This window comes from Pelodiscus sinensis, chromosome 14 (assembly GCF_052426305.1).
Source record: "Pelodiscus sinensis isolate ZL-2025 chromosome 14, ASM5242630v1, whole genome shotgun sequence".
Lineage (NCBI taxonomy): Eukaryota > Metazoa > Chordata > Testudines > Trionychidae > Pelodiscus > Pelodiscus sinensis.
In genome coordinates this window covers 25,355,623-25,375,898 of record NC_143065.1, presented here as the reverse complement: position 1 = coordinate 25,375,898, position 20,276 = coordinate 25,355,623, and the positions used below count along the sequence as shown (strand labels likewise).

The 20,276-nt window shown below is 41.0% G+C and overlaps 1 protein-coding gene across 2 annotated transcripts in view; it reads left to right on the top strand.

Annotated features, from left to right (window-relative positions):
• SLC30A4 (solute carrier family 30 member 4) overlaps positions 1-14,807 on the top strand; it is a 53,295-nt gene extending 38,488 nt beyond the window's left edge. For both annotated transcript variants that reach the window (XM_075897167.2, XM_075897166.2), the window contains exons 7-8: positions 9,223-9,357; positions 12,066-14,807. In XM_075897167.2, the coding sequence (XP_075753282.1) occupies positions 9,223-9,357; positions 12,066-12,220 (290 nt within the window). In that variant the 3' untranslated portion in view covers positions 12,221-14,807. The remainder of the gene's footprint in view (positions 1-9,222; positions 9,358-12,065) is intronic.
• The last annotated feature ends 5,469 nt before the right edge of the window (positions 14,808-20,276 follow it).

Genomic DNA, 20,276 nt, shown 5'->3' with positions numbered 1-20,276 from the left:
AATTCTTTATTTATCTGTTGTACAAAATGTTCACTAAGAATATTTAAATTATATTGAATAAGTGATCACAGACATCATAGTTCAAGATTCTTGGATGGGTTACAAACTTTTACATGGCATCAAGCAGAACTTGGCTATAGGGCTGATTTATCCAGCCATCAGAGGATTGCCCCAGTGTAGGGGTGTCCAAGTGTGTTATAAGGGTCCTGGTGCCTTCCTCGTACTCTGGCAGGGCTGGGGCTTCCCTTTGCCCCACTGTTGGGTCACTGGGAGCTGGTATATCTTAGAGCAGTGTTCAGGCTACTTTAACTTGTGCCAAGTTGCTAGATGCGTACCTGGCACACAGCTTGTGCAGAATTTGGAAGGCAAAAGTGAAATTCACAGCACTCCGATATTCTCCCTTCTCCACCCCCTACCTACTATATGCTTCTCTGCCACAGCCAAGCACCTGATTTCACATTTTACTTTATCTAGAACATTAAAATTCTTATAAATAGGCAAATCTGGATCAAAAAGCTGCGCACACAGGCTTTTACTCCTCAAATTTTCCACCATTATTTTTGCACCATTGTTGCAATTCTATTGGTGGTATCAACAGTAGAAGCACGGGTTCAGATTCGTCATTGTTTTTCAACTGTTATGTCATCTTACCCTATGCAGAGCAGAGCTAGACAACATTGGGGTTAAAATGTTAGCAGCCTCCAGTGCATTCTTTTAACTAGCAGTCTAAATGTTACTACCCCTAGTGGAAATGCAACTATGATAGTGTGTGTGTGTGGGGAAGCGGGTATGTTAGGGAGAAAGGACTAATGCAGCTATCACCCTAAAGTTGTTGGGTATCTAACACTCTGCTTTGTTGAATTATGGTTCATTTCAAAAACTCTGAACAGGGCCTCACCAATGTTGATAGTCAATTTTTATCTTAATAAATAAAATAAAAAGTTCATTGAGAGGGCAAAAACAATGACTGTGCCTACAATTAAGACATTTCAATTAGTTCCAGGGTAATGGTATTTAGATTTTACCTAAGAAAACAGATAAGACAACTAACAGATGCACCAGATTTCATATTTGAATTCTAGTGATTTGCATAGTCTTCCTGAATTAACTATAAGCGATGAAAGGTAGTTCTTAGATATCATGTACTTTTGGGAACTTTTTCAACTCAGTTTTAGCAGCTCCAAAAAAGTAAATATGCATTGGTTTGTTTTGTCAGAGATCATTGTTCAACATCAGTGTCTATGGGGCTCAGTAGGTTTTCAAAATGCATTTAACCTAAGCCACACTGTTAAAGTGGGAATACTAAATTTTAAAACTTGATTGCATAATATTAGCAGCTAGATTCTATTTTTTGTATGCATTTTAAAAGCTGGCACAGTGGACTAGTGGCAACTCATTGTGTGAGATTAGCATTTAGGTCCAGATTCCTTGGGGTAAGAAATGCAGCAGAAACAGCCATCAGGCACTTGCTTATTTAACAGGTAAGTAACTTTGCAACAGCCTTCACCAGAATGGACAATGGGTAGTTGCTTATCCTAGAGTTGCTCTTTGCAATTAATAAATCTGAGACAGTCTCAAATACTGAGTTCAAGAAGAGATACTGGAACAAACTAGTCATTTAAGTTGTGACAAGACAGCCGTTCCGGAGATAATTCATATAGGCTAGACTGCTAAATATATATACAGTATATACTCGTTCATAAACCAGATTTTTTTTGTAAAAATTCCCTATGCAAAGAGTGGGGGTGGGCTTATGATCAGGTTATTGCGCTTCACATATTTTTTCCAGTGTGGGGAGGAGTCAGGAACTTCAATTTCCAGCCTAGCAGGGCAAACCACTGGTGCGCCAGGAGGTTTTATATAGGTGAAGCATCTCCCAATCGCTTCCGTTTGCCATTCTGGGTCATCGGGAGCAGTGGGAAGCAGAGATCAGCACATCCTTTGGCCCACGCTACTTCCTTAGCTCCTATTGGTTGGAAACCGTGAACAACAGCCAATGGGAGCTGAGGAAGCAGCGCAGGCCAGGGGACGTGCTTGCTACCTCTTTCCGCTGCTCCTGTTGACCCAGAATGATGAATGGCAGCTGACAGGCTCCTTGCCTGCAGATGCTCCAAGTACTCTAATGTCTTGGCATGCCAGCTGTTTGTCCCACTGGCTTGAGAAGTGACCATGCTGTGGATTCTGCTGTTTCTAAAAGTTGGAGTCAGAAGAAAAACACAGAAGTTTTAATAGATTTATTTTAATGCAATCTAACAAAAAACCTGCTGCAATAACTGAACAAATATGTATTCACAAGTCATCAAAATTACAATCCATGTTTGAGTCTCATATCATTCTAATGCACTTATTTAAAGTCTTAAAATCCTTCAAATGCTGAATCCGTCTCCAGTTCACTAGTTCATTAAACTCAGTTTCAGTCATAGCTGCTCCTGCATTGTCGTCATTGATGGCAGCAATGTCATCCTCCGATTCCTTATCATCAGCCTCCATTGTGTCATCAGCAAATATGGCGTCGTCTTCTGCTCCACCAAGTGCATTGCTGATACAGCATTTCCTAAATGATTTTTCTATCATTTCCAAGGGAATGGTCTCCTACGCATCCTTGACCCACTGGGCAACCAGATTGATTTCGGACTTCATATAATTCCCAGCTTTTGTCAACTTCGTCATGCCTGAGCACATCCAGTTAGACCACATTTTGTGTCGCCTGTCCTTAAACACTTTTTTCCAGACAGACATCAAGTGGTTATAAAACAGAAGTTAAGCCTCCAGGTCAGGGGTGGACAAGATACCTCTCATGGGCCAGATCCGGCCTGCCAAGCCACTGGATCCTGCCCGCAGACACCCTGCCAGGACCCTCAGGCCCGCAATGGCCAATGACTTAAGCACAGGGCTGCTCCTCATGCCTCTCTGCTCTGGAGGGAGGGGGAGACTTCAAGTGACCTCCCTGCCCCCAGCCCAAGCCTCAGCTCCTGTTGGCCAGAAACAACTGACTCTACCCAATCTCTCAGCTCTTATTGGCCAGAAACAACCAGCCAATAAGAGCTGAGAGATTAGCTTGGGTGATGGGGATAGCGCAAGCCTTTTCCCCCTCCTGGAGCTGAGAGCCACATGGAGAGAGTTGTCTGCAGTTTTAAGCGATCTGAGGCTGCAGCAGGCAGGGAACCCAGCCTGCCTTGGAGGTGCTGCAGGCCAGGAGAGCTTAGGTAAGTGCCTCCCAGCCAGAGTTTGCCTCTGGCACTCCTGCCCCTCTTGCATCCCAACTCCCTCCCCCAGGACACCATCCAAACCCTCTGCACAAGGTCACAATTCCCTCCCAGACCCTATACCCCCTCCTAAATCCTTCCCCAAGGCCAGAATCCTCTCCTGCACCCACACTCCCTCCCTGACCCTGCACCTGTACCCTCTGACCCAGGTCACAGCCCCCTCCTGCACCCAAATACCCTCTCAGTCCTCACACTGTCTCCCTTACCCTGTATCCAACCCTTCTATATCCAACTTCCATCCTAGACCCTGTACCCCTCCACAGAAAAGTGTGGCCTTTGACCACTTTCCAAAATCTTGGAATGTCCCTCCCACACCAAAAAATTATTGCCCACCCCTGCACCAGGTATTATGATCAAAGCGATTTTCATTTTTTTGGCCACATGTTTCAGCTCATCCATCCTGTGCGCCTTGAACAAGCAAAGAAGGTTTCTTGAGAAGTGCTCCTGGACTCCTATCCATACTTTTTCCAGCCATTCAGCAATACCACTTTCATCCATCCATCCCTTGTCATGTGCACGCATGATGACACCTCCAGGAAATGTTATGGTTTTAGGCAAGGCTTTTCTTTTGAAAATAATAACAGGGTGGAGCTTTGATCCATTGGCCAAACATGATAAAACCTCTGTAAAATGGATTTTTTCATAACCAGTGGTTTTAATTAAACCCGTTTTTCACTGACACCAATTACTGTTCTGTTGCTCAGGAGATAAATGTCATTGGTGTTTCATCCATATTTCCTATTTGTGACAGCTCAAATGCATATTCCTTTTGAGGTTTTATTATAAACTTTTGGAAAAATTCACTTTTTTTCTTCAAGATCTCTTGGCAGCTTTTGTGCTATCCTTGTTCACTGCCTATAACAGAGACCATGGCAGTTCATGAAACGAGTACACCAACCTGCTGATACTATAAACACTAATGGCTTTTCTGACTTGTATTTGTTGTCTTTTTACATTTGCAAAGCAGGCAGACGAATTCCAGTTCTAGTGACAAGGTACCCATTTTGTCGACATTCAACGACCCAATCATTGAGATCTTTCTCCAGCCCAGGAAATGAAGCGCACCTTGTTGGACATTTTTTGTTGCTTCTTGGCATGTCTTTTAGTGTTGCTTTATTTTTTTGCCATTCTCCAACTTGTTTCATGGATGCAGAATTCACGGGCAGCAGCCCAATTATTGTTTGCTTCTGCATATTCAACAACTTTAAGTTTAAATGCTTCATCATAAGCAGACCATTTTCTTTTTATTTCACTGTTGTTCATGTTAAATTCTAGCATGAAAATCTTAGAAAATAATTTACACATTTTGTAGAACTTTAGAGAGGAATGTTACCTACTTTACCACTGTCAGATTACAATTGTTCATTGTTTATTTCAAAGAAGCTCTGCAGACTGGCATGTCGGGGGTGATAACAGACTATTTACATTTTATTAAAGATTTCAGTTCTGCATATTTTATTTTCAGATTGCCTAGAGACTTAGAGGGGGTCCTGTGGTCAACATGCACAAAGAGCTCAAATTATTCAAGAACAGACTGACAACAGTGCCATAGTACTGTCATTCATTGTATTTTTTGATTGTCTTGTAAGGTCTAGGGATGTAAACGACTAATCGACTAGTCAACTATCCGATAAGCAAATGCTTATTGGATAGTCGACACACTAATTGACTAGTTGCTTCCCCTCCTTGCTGCCTCTGTCACAAAAAGGCAGCAAGGTGGGGAAAGAGGAGGTGGTGCTGGAGGGAGCCAGCTTAAAAGCTCCTTCACTGGGGCTCTTGTACATTTCAAAGCAGAAGCGCCGCATGGAGCCTGGGGCCAGCAGGTGACTCCCCACTGGCCCTGGGCTCCATGGGACGTACCAACTTTGAAATGTACAAGGGTCCCCAATAGAGGCTCTTGTGTATTTCAAAGAGGAAGTGCAGTGTGGAGCCTGGGGCCAGTGTGGAACTCTGAGTCCCCCACTGACCCCAGACTCTGTGCAGCGTTTCAGTCTTGTACATTTCAAAGGCGGAACACGGAAGTCCTTATGGACTAATCGAATAGTCGATGGAAATCCCATTGGCTATTTGATTAGTTAATTCATCGAAATTTAATCTCCTTAGTAAGGTCTAGCACGTTGTGAAGTGGAAGGGTCACATTTCATGTGGATATAATTTCAATAAAAGTAAAACCGTAGCTCTTTTTAAAAAAGAAGCGAGTCCTGAATTGCGTCTACAACAGGGGTCAGCAAACTTTGGCTCCCAGCCTGCTAGGGCAAGCTGCTGGCACGCTGGGAGATTTATTTGCTTGCAGAATCTGAGGGACATGCTGGCTGCAGGCATGGAGCTTTTCAGCTTCCATTGGCTGGGAATGGCAAAGAGTAGCCAATGGGAGCTGAAAGGCTCAGTGCCTGCAGCCAGTGTGTCCCTCAGCCTGCATTGACGCCGACAAGCTGGGACTGGAAGTTTGTACAATGCCGATACAGAGTCAGCTTACAAATGGGTCATTGACTTTCTAACATTTTTGTCTGTGAGTTGGGAGAGGTCGGCTTATGAATGAATTGACTTATGTTTGAGTATATATGGTAATTAAAATAATCTACTGTACCATAAGACTGGAGAGTACCTATATGTATAATATTTTTAAAATATGTTAGGGATGATTATGGGGATTATTTTAATATTGTAGTAAAATTATTAATTGGAAAACTGTAAAAATAGCATTGGAAAAATATATTTATAACCATCTACAGTAAATGAACAAGAGAGCAGCAACAAAATAGTGGATTATTTCTACATATTGATGTGTTCTCAATTAATTGTAACCCTTGAAAGACAGAGGAGTCAATGGAAATAGATCAATGAAAACATTGCTCGGTCCTTGTCATCCTGTTTCTAAAAAGATAGAGCAGAAATAAAAAAAGGTCCAGAGAAGAGGAATGAAAATAAGTGAGATTTATTGACAAACTGGTCACACTTTATATTAAGTTTCCATTTATAGCTTGATTAATAGATGTTTTACTAAATGATTAAATTGGTTGTTATAGATTCTCATAGATGAGAAGGTTTTTAAACCATGTCTGGTAATCATCTATAACAGTTGCTAATGATGATCTTAAAACCATCTATAACATATAACATACATGCCTAATGACTGTAACATATAGAGCTAGCCAAATTTACTGGTGGAAAATGAAGTTTTTGTGAAAATTGAGAGTGAAAATTGAGATATTGTTCATTATGGAAATGTTTAAAACTTTTTCTAGTTGTGAGAATCATATTAAAGAATTTGTATCAAGTTGATGTTTTGAAATGAAGCAATGTTTTTTGTTCCAAATTGTGAATTGGAAACATTTTTTCATTTTAAAGTGTTATTTGAAAAGAAAAAAATGTCATTTCAAGAGGAAAACATGTCTTAACGTAGAATTATTTTGATAAAAGTTGCCAACATTTTTCATGTTGCCATTTACAGTTTGAAATGTTTTGGAATTGTTTATTCCATGTATTTTTTCAATAATTTGCTTTTCCATTCTGCTTCAGAACAGAAACTAAATTTTGAAATATTGAGACTTACCATGAGGCAAAAATTCCAGTTTCTGACTGGAATGTTCATGTTCATAGAGTTTTAGTAGTCATATATTAATCTTTATAAATGATTTATGCTCAATATAAAGGGTGACCAAAAAGCTTCCATAGTATGTTTAAAAGGTTTAAGACAGTTTTCTTAAACTTTTTAAGACCGAGAAACACCAAACAATAATTTTTTTAATGAGAAACACCAAGGATTTTTTGTTGGGGGGGGGGGGAGTCAGGGGCAGTTATTGAGCCCTCCCCCCCAAAAAAAGGTTGCCTGTTCCTTTAAGGGCACCATTTTGAATTCTATTCTCTGCAGAACACCTCCGAGAGCCTCATGCCGCGGAATACAGTTTAAGAAACACTGGTTTAAGAGTATTTAGAAAGGATATTAAGATGTGGCATGTTGGATGTATATATTACTTAGTGACTGGTGTAGGTATGTCATTTGGTGCTTCTTTTTTTCCCCTCATGACACAATGAAATTAAAAAGGTAGCAAATTTCAAAAACTGATAAAAGAAAAAAACTTTTTATACCACATATAATTAACTTGTGAAACTCACTGTGGCAAAGAACACGTTAGGAATATTTTTAAAAAGGATGAAAAAGTTGCATGAATAATATTTGCAGTTACATTAGCTAAAATAAATAATTATAAGTTATATCAATTTATAAGTGATATTCATCGACTACCTGGCTATAGAAGAAACTTTCCCCAGACACATGTTATTGCATAATTGTCCATCATGAGGGGGTTTTATATCTTTCTTTGAAGTATCTGGTATAGGGATGTGAAATTTCGATTAGTCAATAAGCAGAGAAGCCTCAGCAGGGTTAGCTCCCGGCCCCAGGAGCTAACCCCGCTGTGGCTCTGCCTTTTAAATGTAGGCTCTTAATACATTTATAAGGTTGAAGCATAGCAGGGGAACCCAGCATGAACCAAGGATCAGTTGTCCCGGCTTGTGCCTAGTCCCCCCGCTGTGCTTCTGATTTTTAAACGTATTAAGAGCCATCAGGTTCCAGAGGCACAGTGTCTGGAACTGGGTGCAAGCTGGGAATAAGCTAATTCTCGACACACGCCCAGTCCCTGCTACCCCCCTGCCTCCCTTTCCCCACTCAGAGATGGTGCTGGGGGGAACCAGCTTTTAAGCCGGCTCCCCCAGCACCGGCTCCTGCTCCTTCTAATAAAGGCAGGAAGGGGAAGGGGAGCAATTAGTCGAGGGACTAGTCAACAAGTCACTTACATCCCTAATCTGTATACAGCACTGTCACATGGAAGATTCAGAGATGGTGGGGACAGTTGTATAGTGAACAAGAATATCCAGCTTTTGCGCTCTCTCTCTCTCTCTCTCTCTCTCTCTCTCTCTCTCACACTCACACAAAATATAATTTTGGGAGGTATGTACTTCAAGATGTAAGCTAACAGGAGGTAGGATGAGATTGTTAGGGATAACAGGTGCAAGCAATTCTTGGAGACAGGATTCTGGACTAATTGGACCCAGGTCTGAGATAACAGGGCAGTTCCTATGTTATTGGACTGGAAGGATTACTGTTCTGATTCAAAAGCTTCAGAGGGATAGCCTCTGTTAGTCTCTAACTGGAAAAACAACCAAAAACAACCAATAGTCTTGCAGCACCTTAAAGAGTAACAAAACATATAGATGTTATCATGAGCTTTTGTGGGCACAACCCAATCCTTCAGACGAATGGAGTTATTAAAGGTCCAGTTTCTAAATAAATAGGGGACTAGGGGGGAAGAGAGAAGGAAAAAAAGGGGAAAGATATAGTCAATTAGGATGAGTCTACACAGCAGGGCTTAACTTGAAATAAGCTATGCAAATTGAGCTACATCAATTATGTAGCTTATTTCAAAATTGGGAGTGTCTACTCAGCACTTATTTCGAATTAGAGCACTCGTCCTCCGACTTCCTTTACATGTACAATGAGGGCTACAGGAGTTGGAATAAGAAGTCCTCCAGGTTGACAGCATTTTGACATTATTTTGAAATAATGTAGCATGGACACTCTGCCTATTTCTTTCTCCTTTTTTCCCTTCTTTTTCCTTCTCTCTTTCTCCCCACATCCCCTATTTATTTAGAAACTTGACGTTTAATAATTCTAGTCATCTGAAGAAGTGGGTTGTGCCCACAAAAGCTCATGATACCATCTACATGTTTTGTTGGTCTTTAAGGTGCTGCAAGACTATTACTTGTTTTTTAAGTTTGTTCTGATTCAGTATGGCAATTCCTATGTTCTTCACTGATAATTAGATACAACTAGGCACTTTAAATGTTACAAGAACTATTTGTTTGTCTTTTTGTGATCTTTCATAATAGTCTACTTTAAAAGTCAGTGTATATCTTAACTAGAAACAATTAATTTTCTCTCATTCTAATATTGTAGGGGTTCCAAAGCATTTGAATGTGGACCGCATTAAAGAAGACTTAATGAAAATTGAAGATGTTTATTCAATAGAGGATTTAAATATTTGGTCTCTCACTGCAGGAAAAACTATTGCCATAGTCCACTTGCAATTAGGTAAATTACTTCATATTATGCCTACTACTGTGATACAGTTATAGATAAGCCTTAGCTGCACTAAGGACTTTGACTCTGTCTTTATGCTTCTGATTAAATTGAGCCATAATGTATCCATTTCGGGAAGAATGCTTTAACTATCCTTTGCATAGAAAATGGCTTGCTTTTAAAATACGGGCAGTCCCCGGGTTACATGGATCCGACTTACATCGGATCCCTACTTACAAACGGGGTGAGGCAACCCCGCACTAGCTGCTTCCCCCCAGCAGACCAGGGAGACGTGAAGCTAGCGCCCCCCACAGCAGACCAGGGAGATGTGGAGCGGCTTTTCTCAGCAGACACCTCAGCTTGAGAATAAAGGACTGAGGGAAGTGAGGTGTGGGAGAATAAAACTGAGCTCTGGAGAAATGTTTGGCTAGAGTTTCCCCTACAATATGTACTAGTTCCGACTTACATACAAATTCAACTTAAGAACAAACCTACAGTCCCTATCTTGTACGTAACCCGGGGACTGCCTATATACAAATCTTCTCCTATCATAGATATACTATAGAGAGCCTTGCAAGAAAACTAACTGCTCACAAGATCAGGAGCAAATACCATTTGATCAGATTGCTAAAAAAAGAAAAGTTGGTTTTGCAGTGGGTTTTTTTCTGTCACAAAAAAAATGTAGGTGATAAAGCAAAATAAAATCCTTTGAATAAAGACCAACACAGTCTTTTCTATGCTAACCACCCAATTCTGATATTGCACCCATGGAAAAAAATAGTGGGTGCTCAGCTAACTGGCCTGATTTTTCCAGATTTATTCTGAAAAGTTCCTGCTGGTTCTAGGCCACATATGTTTGAAGTTGCCACCACTGTTTGGTGGCTGGAGAAGGAGTTTGGAGGGGAAGGGTTGAGCAGTGAGTGGGTGAGGGCCTCAGGAAGAGGGAGGACTGGGCAGGGAAGTGGTGGAGCGAGAGTGAGGCCAAAGAGGTGGGGTGGAGGCTCAGGGCAGAGCGAGAGGGGAGCATCCCCAGGGAAAAGAAAATTTCAGCCAGTGTTCCCTATAAGCAGGATGCTTGTGCGGTTGCTCTGGAGAGATTCAGATGCCACCCAACTGATTAGCAGAGCACCCACAGCTAGGTTTGTTGTTTCTACTGATGGTGCACATTCACACATGTCTCAGTGCATATAAAATTATTCTGCACATGGATGGGAACACATGGATCGAAAAAATAAGAGGGAACATTGATCTCAGCATCTCTGTGCAACATAATTGTAAGCCTAAAACCAGAAATTCAGTGCCCTAAATAGCCCAATGTTGGTATAAGTTTGCTAAGTCTTGGAGTGGCTGGTAAGATCGTGTGCTGTGCCTGTGTTTTCGCAATGGTGAGCTTGCAAGTGAAAGTCACACCAGAGACAGGAGCTGAATCTGGTATGTTCTTTTCTCTTCCCTTTGGTATGTGTTTGTTTTGTTTGGTCTTTAGGAAACAGACTAACAGCAGCAGCAATGACAGCCCCAGCCCATCTCAACTAATTTCTTTTCCTCAAAAGGAACAGTTCTGACTCTCTTTGAAACTATCTTAAAGACTATCAGACAAGGGTCTTTTTCCTTCTAAAAACTTATACAGCTAAAGGGAAAAGGAATGTTGTTAAAATGAAAACCTTATTTAACATTTTACCTTTCAAATGCTTTAATTGTTTTCAGGGTTGTTTTTTTTATGTTGCTCATAAAAAAGTTAAAAGGATTTTTAATGGTGTTTTTCCCATGATACATGATAAGCAGGCTGTGGTCTCTGTGGCTATGTCTACACTACAGGTTTTGGCACAAAAACAGTCGTTTTTGCACAAAAATCTACAACGCGTCCACACCTCAAGCATGTTTTTGCACAAGTAAATTTACAGTGAATCGACAGAACAGAGGGCCTTTTGCAGTATAGGTTTTCTTCTTTCTACGAGGAATAAGCCTTTTTGCGCAAAAGCTCTTGCGCAAAAAGGTGTGTGTGGACAGAAAACAGGGTTTTTTTGCGCAAAAACAGCCTATTGAAAGAAGCACAGGTGCCCTGGTAGCCATTCTGTTTATAGCAATCAGAGCTTTCTTGCGAGAGAGCATCCATGAAGTCTGGGCGCTCTCTTGCGCTGAAGCGCATTGCTTTTGCAATACACTTTTGTAGTGTGGATGCACTTTTGCGCAAAAAGTTTTCACGGAAGATCTCTTCCACAAAAAGCTTCTTGCGCAAGAAACATGCTATGTAGGTGTAGCCTGAATACCACACTATGAAGCTGGTTTAAATCTGTTTAATGTTGGAGTGACTGGGTTATGTCAACACCACTGATTGTTGGGCTCATATATTCCATCTAAATTAAAACAGTAGATATCTGTCCCCTATAATGCATGAAGGTTTATGTTTAGCAACTATGTACAATGTTATTATGTAACACAGTAATGTATTTATCATACTAATCCCTTTTTGTATTATCCTTGGAAAACATGAAACAAAAATTCTTGATCTCTTTTGGCTATTGGAGTCTTAGTTTTATCTGTGTTAGGCCCTGATTCTGCAATCAGATCCTTAACAGCCCATAATAATACAATCTGATAGTAAATGAACAGATACTGGAGGCAAATGAAGAAGAGGGGGCAGACATGGCAACTGCAATACACAGTGAAACCAATGAACTGTAAGATTTTTGAAATATTGATAATTTTCTTCATTTTTCCAGTTCCAGGTAGTTCACTTAAATGGGAGGAGGTTCAGTCTAAGGCCAGACACTTGCTGCTGCACACATTTGGAATGTATAAATGTTCTGTCCAGCTTCAGAGTTACAAGCAAGAAGTAAACAAGACTTGTACAGGTTGTCAGAGTTCCAGTGCCTAATTTCATACATTTTGGGAACTGCTGCCTTATTCTTTATCTTGTAGTCAAAGACTAAAGAGCAATAAATGCAAAACTAAAATGATTGCCTGGAATCCCTAAGGTGTGGAGTTGTACCAGTATTTGATGCCAGAATTGGTACAGCAAAAAGTGCAGGAGGTGCCCTATAGAGAAATGTATTTGCTCTCTCTCGTTCTTACCAACTTATTGTCAGTTTGATATGATTTTCAGACAAAGGTATTTCCACAGTATTGTTTACAGACTGTGATATGGCTCTGCAAATACCTCATGAATTTCACTTCAATATTGTCCTTTGTCAATTATGTACCACTAATGTTCCAAATGGAGCATAAAGAATTCAGTATTGGAGTTTAAAACTTTGAAAAAGTTGATTGTCAGGGGACCATAACACATAAAGATCCCTAAAATGGTTATACAGTATTTTTATAATGCAGTTTTTAATATATTATCTTGGAAGATAATGTATGCAGTGCTAGCTAAACTATTTGATAAACTCTCTTCTGAAAAATTGCCAAATATAGAATTTACTGTACTCATACCAGAAATTTAGATTTAATGCTGGAATTCAAAGGTCTAAATCAAGAGGTCCTTATCCAGGCAAAATTTCAAATGCCAAATTAGAGACTTCAGGACTGGACTGAAAATGTTTTAACTGATCAGTTACCTTCCACTTATTTTAGTATGGCATTTATACCTTACAAGCACTTATTTATTTTACAAAGTTTTGACTCTTAAAATGATTTCATTATTAGTGAAATTAAATATTTAAAATATTTTAACTTGATTCAGAGGCCACTTAATTAGCATTAATTCTAATTAGAACAAATAAATGAGCTGTAGGAAACATTTTTCATGATTATTTTGCATTATGAAAAGAAAATTATAAAACCACGTTAAGTATGAATATACTCTCGTATAATCAGATGTGCAACATTCTATAGATATTCTAAGAGGAAAGTAGGGAGGAGAGATTTCAGATACATTATGTTCCACAAACCTAGAAATGTAATAATCTTTTAATTTCATCTTTGCATTTCCTCTAGAGAAAACCATTCTGTACATGATATATGATGTTGAGAATTCCAGTGAAATGTTAGTGATCAACTATACCATGGAGCCTCATTTTATTAAAAAACCCATGACCTCTATAATTCATTTTTCTTTTTTTATTTTTACCAATCTTCTGCCAGAATCCTCCTTCCTGATCTGTGTTGGGTAGAGAGCCGCTAGCTCCTCTGCATGGATCACACTCTGGTGGGCCTTTTTTTGCATTGGTATATGGAAGATGCAATCAGGAATGGGAATGGTAGGACATCCTAGTTGTGTTTCATGGTACTACAAAACCCATAAAACTGAATCTCGAGGGGCATGTCAACGTTATTCTGAAATAACAAAGAGCACATCTACACAGCAAGCCATTATTTTGAAATAATGGCAAGCTAGAGGACTACTCATTCCGATTCCTGTAACTCTCATTTCACAAGACGTAAGGGAAGTTGAAGGGAAAGTGTTCTTCCTTCCATTTCCTGCTGTGTGTATAGCACCAAAAGCCGAATTAAGGTATTTCAATTTCAGTTCTGCAATTGAGAGAGAAAATTAATTGTTTCTAGTTAAGATACACACTGACTTTCAAAGTAGACTATCATGGAAGTTGCACTTTTGCCTTGCTCTGTAGATGTGCCCACAGTCTATAGATCCTCTGCACTTTCACTTTATAGGGAGCAAATTTAAACTCTGATTCAGATCTGCCTGTGGTTATAACCACCATGTATCCTCCTCACTAAAGGCTAAAGAAAATTAGGATGCAAAAGCTGAAAATAAAACCAGAATTTGGCCTCATATTTTTGTTGCACTTTGAGCTCTATCCAGAACTTTCATTCCCATCAACAACAGTTCTGTGCATGAATCAAAAAAGATAACTTTTGCCGTACATTGACAGCTTTGCTGTTCAGCTGTATATACCAAGGCAACCAACTGTTTTGAGACTTGCTGTTGTTCCATATTTTCATCAAACTGATTTGTAGTTGCAGTTAGGACTAAAACACGGCTTGTTTGCTTTCTCTTGAGGTAGAGACTCCCATTGTAAAATTTCAGAGATACTAATTAACAGCACAGTATTAGTTTGGACAAAGCGCACATAACACTGGATTATGTTTGTATTTCTTCCAATAAAGAAGGGGAACATGACAATACAGTATGCCAGCACCTTCCACTAAGAGGTAGAGTACCAGTGTCTTTGGGAAGCTAATGTTTCAGTTCATACCGTGTATCACCAATTAAGCCATATCACAGTTTATGAAAAATTGGTGTATCCTTTCCATATGAACTTTCTGAAAACCAGGTATTTTGCACATATTGGCTAGTCAAGTAGGATTTTATGAAGTTGTGGTTTACAGTCAATGTAGTTAGAACTTGGAGTATGATAAACTTGTATTGTATTTGGAGTTTTTTATTGTATGATGTACTATACATTTGTTTAAAAACAAACAAACATACGTTGCTTTACGTTGGATATATTAAACCAGTTATTAAACTACACATTCCTGTCTTATAAAATATTTATTTATAATGCTGGCTCCAGCCTATTTCTTTTGATTCCTCTTTCAAATATGTTTTATAGTATTCCTTTCATGAAGTCTTAGGTTAACTCAGTTTGAGGTACTATAGTTAGATCTCTGGCTCACCTCTGTGTAGAGGGTCATCAGTCTTTTGTCTTCCTCATAGTGCTTATGCTTCTAAAGATATACACACATGTTAAAGGTTGTTCTTTCTTTTAAGTACCAAGCAAGACCATTCTTGGAACACTGTGTTTGGGAAAGAGATACAGAAAAGAGCAACAAAAGGCTGGAGACATCCTAGACTGCTGATTCCATTGTCCCATCTCATAGATACCTCTCAAATACAGATAATTCTTGTAGCTCCTTCTAATTACACTCAACTGTAATAACTGAGTGTGGATCACTGAATGAAAATTTATATTTGATTGTCCTGCCTCCAGACTTTTACTATGTCTTTACAAAATAGTCAGGGTAAAGGGTTTTCTTTTATCCCTTTGTATTTTACTTGAGTGAGCACTGTATTGAGGGCAGTTCATTATTAGCCTTTATAACATAATAACCCCAAGGTAATAGCAATGCAGTAATATATTTGTTGCTGTTTTTAATGCTCAGAACAATGAAATAAATTAATCGGAATAAAGGTATAAAAACACTAAAGTAGGAATGTGTATTACAGAAGGTAATTGGGATGTTTCCTGGAGATAGTGAGGTATGTCGCACTCCTGGGTACCCTACACCCTTTGCATTAGAAAGATCTGTCTTATTTTCTCGAGGGTCAGTTCCCTAACAACCTTGGCTGCAGAAAGCTTAAATACTCCCCTCTCAATCCATGCAGGCCCTGCTGTCTCTTCACAAATTAACTCTCAAGCATCCCTTTGGGGTGCCCAGCCCCTGTTCTACTGGACACACAGAATTCACAGATCTGCTATTGCCAAGGGCAGAACACACACCGGCTTATCCGTCTCACCTCAGGACACAGGTCGGCTTCACATGTAACACTTTGAATTAGAGAGAAAGCAAGGATTTGTCTGATCTAGCAAAAATAGAAAATACTGCTGTTTTTTTCAAAAAAGTCCCGTTTCGAAAAAAGTGGCGGCTGCCATAATGCAAATGAAGCACGGGAAATTCAAATCCTGGCTTCATTTTCAATATCGACGTGCCTAATTTACATCCCTTTACCGAAAAAGGGATGTAGTCTCGACGTACCCCAAGTGTTTCAAAATGGATTCCTCGAGGACCTGCTCATTGATTTTTCCAGGGACTGAGGCTGGCTGGTCTGTAGTTTCCCAGATCCTTTTTAAAAAAGATGGACATTACATTTGGCTTTTTCCAATCATCCAGGATCTCCCTTGACCACTAACATTTTTTTCAAAGATAATGGCCAAAGGCTCTGCAATCACATTAGCCAACTCTCTCAGAACCCTCAGATGAATTAGATCCAGCACCATGGACTTGTGCACGTGCAGATTTTCTAAATTGTCCTTAACCTGTTCTTTCACTACTGATGGCTGCTCGCCTCCCCATACTGTGCCACTCTCGCAGCAGTCTGGGAGTTGATCTTGTCTGTGAAATCTGAGGCAAAAAAAGCATTGAGTGCTTCAGCTTTTTTCCACATAATCTGTTGCTAGGTTGCCATCCCCAGTCAGTAAGGGTTCCACACTTTCCCTAACCACCTTCTTCAGGAGCAACGTTGTGGGGACATTAGGGGACACATGCCCCCTCCTCAAATGCCAGGTGCAGGAGGGGTAAGGGATGGCCAGCAGCCAGCAAGGCAAGAGTTGCCGGGTAGCCTGGGGGACTAACCAGAGCAGGAGGGGCTGGCTCCCACTACAGGGGTCCACCCCTCTCTGTGCTTACCAACATTGGAGGGAAAAGCGGAGCGATGCGGCTGGAGGAGCAGAGCAAGCTGGGGCCACATTGCTCTGCTTCCCCACTGCTGCTGGTGAGTGCGAGAGGGACTGAGACCCCCCTCCACCAGTCCTTCAGTTTGCATCACTCAGAGAAGGGGGGGGGAGAAGAGTTGAGGGGAGTGGATCAAAGGCTGTTCTGTTTATTCACTCTGAACCATGGGGCTTTATGAAAATTGGCTTGTGAATATGAAGATGCATAATTCAAAGACACTTTAGGCAAAATGCATCATAAGACATGTCATTTTAAAAGTTACAGCCTGCTGAATGTGTATATTCTATTTCTGTGCATATATCATTCTTATATGTGAGGTTAGAAATATGAAGCATAGATCTATTTATAAGTTCAAATGTGGTAATGAGGCCATTATTGATACTCTGGAAACATAAGAGGTTAGTATTCTAGATAATGATCTGTAAATGCAACAAGTAGTCCTGGACACCTTTGAGGCTAATAAAAATACACAGAATCATGAGCTTTCATGGGTAAGATCCATTTCTTCAGATGAGCTGGATCTGTAAATAGTTTTGTTTTTCTTGTAAGCCCAAACTGTGGTTGGTCCTAGAAAGACATGTGATCATGCCATCTGACACTAGAATCCATCTTGAATTTGGTATTTTTTTCCTTGAGGATGGGAGACTAACAAAGGGTTCCATGCTGAGAGGAAAGTCTGTTTAAGGAATTGAAAGCAATCAGGCTTTTTTTCTTTATCTGGCTTTTAAAACTGTCTTCTCAATTTAACACGTGAAGAAACCTCAAAACAAAAACTCTAAAGAACTGTAGACCTAGGCCAGAGAGAAAGAAAAAACTCTGTCTTGATAGATTTTACCTTAATCAAGGACAAGGAGCGAGGAACATACTTTGAAACAATTTCTCTTAGGTTGTATCAACACTATGCAGAAGATCAACACTGCGGCAGTTGATCTTCTGGGGTTCAATTTAGTAGGTGTAGCGAAGACCTGCTAAATCAAACTCAGAGGACATCTCCATCAGCACTGGTACTCATGATCCTCATGAGTTGCATATCTTAATTCAACCTTCCACTGTAGAATGGACCAGGCCTTAGTGTATTAGACTTAATTGGCATGTTTTGTTTATTTTGGCTTAGTAATTTACTTAGATCTGTCCGTTTTCACTTGCAATCACTTAAAATCCTGCTTTTTATACTTAATAAAAACACTTTTGTTTATCATCAAACCCAGTGTAAATAATTGTTATCTTGGGGAAGCAACCACTGTGCATATCTCTCTTGCATTGATAAAGAGGGCACATTTTGTAAAACTTGTACATAGAGCGAGTCAGATTTATTTGGGTTTTGGTCCTCTTCGGGGCTGTGTTCATGGTTGCTGTCAATGACCTTATGTCTGAGCCCTCCGACAGCCAAGCTAGTTTAGCATCTGTGTTATTCTGATGGGGGGACTGTTACCACAACTCTGTGCCTTGGCTGGGGGAGACCAGAGCTTCTGACTCAGAAGGACAGGGTTGTGGGGCAGACCAGAGAGCAGGCAGGCAGGCGGGCTATGTGGTATGACCAGCACACCAGGTGGCAACACCAATGGGGGCCTCTATGATCCAACTGGGCACTGGGTACTGGACCATTATTCTGACCCAAATACTTAAAGAACTAACTACTACATAAATGAAGACTAGTGAGACATGACATACTTTGTTGCAAAAGAGGTTAATTTAGTTTACAATCAATTCTGGGAAGTTATTTCCTGTATGTGTCAGTTAATCATTGTCTATTTTTACAGTCAGATTGCCTGATAATTCAGGTAGGTGTGTCTGACCTCCTACTTGGCAGTGGTTAACATCTACTTTGTTATGTCTTTATGTTTGGTCAGCGTGCCATAAAAAATTCTCAGAGGCAGGTGATCTTTATTCTTTTCTGTTCTGTTTTTACTTTTAAGGCTAAGTCTACACTGGCTCTTACAGCACTGTTAATTACTGGCTGAGGGGGTGTGAACTCCCCTCCCCCCAAAGTGCAGCAAGTTCCAATGTGAACCAAGCTATAACCAGGGCCATCTCCAGGGGGGCCTGTGGCCAGGTGCCAGGGGCAACTCCCCTGTTCCAGCCCTGCTCTGCCCACTCTCTGTCCCCACTTCACCTCTTTTCCCATTCCTGGCCCTGCTCCACCCCCACCACACGCCTTCAGCCCCTACCCCTCTCCCGAGCTATGGGATTACCAGGCCCAAGCAACAGCAGGATTTCCCTGCACACTTACCATGGTGGCCAGAGCAGAACAACCTGGCAGCCAGAGCATGCTCCACCATGGTGCCCTCCTTCCCAGCCACCTGTACCTTGCTTCTCTGCGGCAGCAGGAAGTGGAGCACCATGGCACTCAGGCACTCTGCTTCCTGCTGCCGTGGAGAAGCCAAGTGCAGTGGGCCACGAGAGGGTGGCATGGTGGGGTGGGATGGAGCAGGTTGCTACGGCTTCTGCCACCCTGGTTAATGTGGGGGAGGGGACCCCTCTGCTGCCCAGCACCAGACCTGTCCATAGGATAATTGAGGCAGCCACCAGAGGGCCCCCAAAGCGCAGGATGGTAAAGGGTGGCCACCCTTTATCATCCTATGGACAGACTGGCTCTGGCTACAGTGCTGGGAGCTACGCTCCTTGTGCTGTTAGCTACTCCCCTCGTGGAGGTGGTTTACACAGAGCGCTGGGAGAGATCTCTACCAGTGCCCGTGCCACCATGGTCACACAGTCAGTTTGAAAGCATCTGACAAAGTGGGCTCCCTCCAGCCCACAAAAGCTTATGCCCAAATAAATGTGTTAGTCTTTAAGGTGCCACAGGACTCCTCGTTGTTTTTGCTGAAACAGACTAACACGGCTACTCCTCTGAAAAGAGCTGAGATACCCACTTCCCATAGAAAGTCAGTAGCATCTAATACCATTTGAAAATTTCCTTCCTGTTTACTTTTCTAAAGCAAATCAGGAGAAAGCAGCTTTCCTAGAGCACCACCCTAGATTTTAAGGAGACACTTACTAAAATGGCTTGCTCCCCCTACTGTCTTTCTACTCTAATTGCTCCACAGCTTGTAGACTCCTCAGTGCAGGAATCATAGACTAATTTAATTTGAGAGGGGTCTTCCACACTTTTGGGAGATGCTAAAGATAACAGTGACCCTTTGTGTTTTGTTATTTATATAACGATAAAGCCACTAGAAAGAGGGCCCTAAATAAAAAATCACTACCAATCTGGATCTCAAGTCTCCTACACTAGAGAACACTTTGTTCCCTTTTCCTGTCATGTTACTACTATATGTTTCCTCTTTCTCTCCATTCTGTTCTGTTAAGCACTGCAATGAAAGGGCAAAAGAACCCAGGCAGTTTGCTCTTTGGAAAACAGCTGGTGATAGCGGTACAAGACCAAGTCACTTAAGTGCTGAATGAAATGCCTATTTTAGTTATGTGGCTTCAGAGTAAGGCTGTGTCTAGACTACATGGCTCCATCGACGGAGCCATGTAGATTAGGTTTGTAGGCAAAGGGAAATGAAGCGGCGATTTAAATAATCGCGGCTTCATTTAAATGTACATGGCTGCCGTGCTGAGCCGACAAACAGCTGATC